Here is a 1,251-nt window from a genome sequence, read left to right as displayed (position 1 = left end):
TCAGCTGTCCACACCACAGCAGTGGGCAACGAGCTTAAAGCCCGTGATGGCTCTGGGCACTGACTCTCACCAGTGGCTATGGATGAAGTCACAGGGGATTTTCAGCCAGCGCCGGAAAAGTTTTAACTCTTAAAGAGCAGATGTTTACTACCTTGGTGCTCATAATTGTTTATTACCTTGGTGTTCATAAATGCAATACAAAAAACCCAGAGTTGATAGTTTCTTTTTAAAGAAAGTGAACTAGGGTAGGGGGGGTTGGGAGGAAAATGTGCAACGATGAATGAATGACTATCCAACTTTTCTGTAAACTTTAATTAAAATTAATATCTATATAATTTTTTTAAGCTGGAGCTGTTGAATAGTCCCTATTCAAATGTCAAATGAGAGTCCTAGAGATGTATTCTGAGTGTAACTACACCAGTGCCAGTTACAGGGACTCACCTTTCCTCTAGTTGATGTCTGGTAAAACAAAACATGGAGAGTCACATATGAAACTTGCTTGGTTCTAAATAAATATTTTGGTAATCTGTCTGTTCTCTCCTGTAGCCACCTTCAGGACCACCTGATCATGACTTCTGTAAAGGAGCAGGCAGCAATTAGCAGGCTCTTGAGTTTTTTACAGGAGTGGGACAATGCTGGAAAAGTCAAAAGGAATCACATCCTTCAAAATTTCATTGAAACCAACCGAGGCAAGACTGCCCCTGAATTGGAGCAGGAGTTTTCCCAGGGAGCCAGCTTGTTCCTGGTGCGGCTGACTACCTGGCTTAGACTCAAGTATCCTTTGCTGAAGGGGGGGATATTAGACAATCTTCAAAAGCGAAAAAGAGGAAGTGTTTCTCTAGTATTTTAGAACAGAACATCTAATGATAAAAAATATACTTCCAGAAGTCAAGAACTCCCTCAATTTCCTGTACCTTCCATCTCTGTACCCCTTGTGCTCCCACCAGAGTTGAAGAAGTGTGCATTCCTTTTGTCTCAGGCTCATCTTCTGTTTTGCACTTGAATCCCCTCCCACCTCTTAAGTTACTTTTTCTGTTGATGCTGATGTTTTTCTATCTTAACTCATTACTGTCTGTTTTTCATCAATGTATATCTGATGCTCAGTCTCTACCTTAAAAAATAAAGCTCCTGTTTCAAACCTGTGTTCACATCAACTCTTTTTTTAAATATATTATTATTAAATTTTATTAGTTTCAATGAACATTCACAGGGATTCTGGGCTTTCACTCCTTCATTGCCGCACCATTCTCT

At 40.1% G+C, this 1,251-nt stretch overlaps 1 protein-coding gene across 1 annotated transcript in view; it reads left to right on the top strand.

The window, feature by feature from the left end:
- Window positions 1–552: 552 nt before the first annotated feature.
- The window catches only part of LOC102865356 (chromosome unknown open reading frame, human C1orf228), a 50,403-nt gene continuing 49,704 nt past the window's right edge, over window positions 553–1,251 (top strand). Inside the window, exon 1 of the mRNA XM_006899024.1 lies at window positions 553–774. Coding sequence (XP_006899086.1) covers window positions 569–774 — 206 coding nt within the window. The 5' untranslated portion in view covers window positions 553–568. The remainder of the gene's footprint in view (window positions 775–1,251) is intronic.

The sequence above is a fragment of the Elephantulus edwardii genome, unplaced genomic scaffold, assembly GCF_000299155.1.
Source record: "Elephantulus edwardii isolate Elephantulus edwardi_28Jun2011 unplaced genomic scaffold, EleEdw1.0 scaffold00243, whole genome shotgun sequence".
Lineage (NCBI taxonomy): Eukaryota > Metazoa > Chordata > Mammalia > Macroscelidea > Macroscelididae > Elephantulus > Elephantulus edwardii.
The sequence above is the reverse complement of the archived record's forward strand: the minus strand, read 5'-3'. Positions and strand labels throughout refer to the sequence as shown.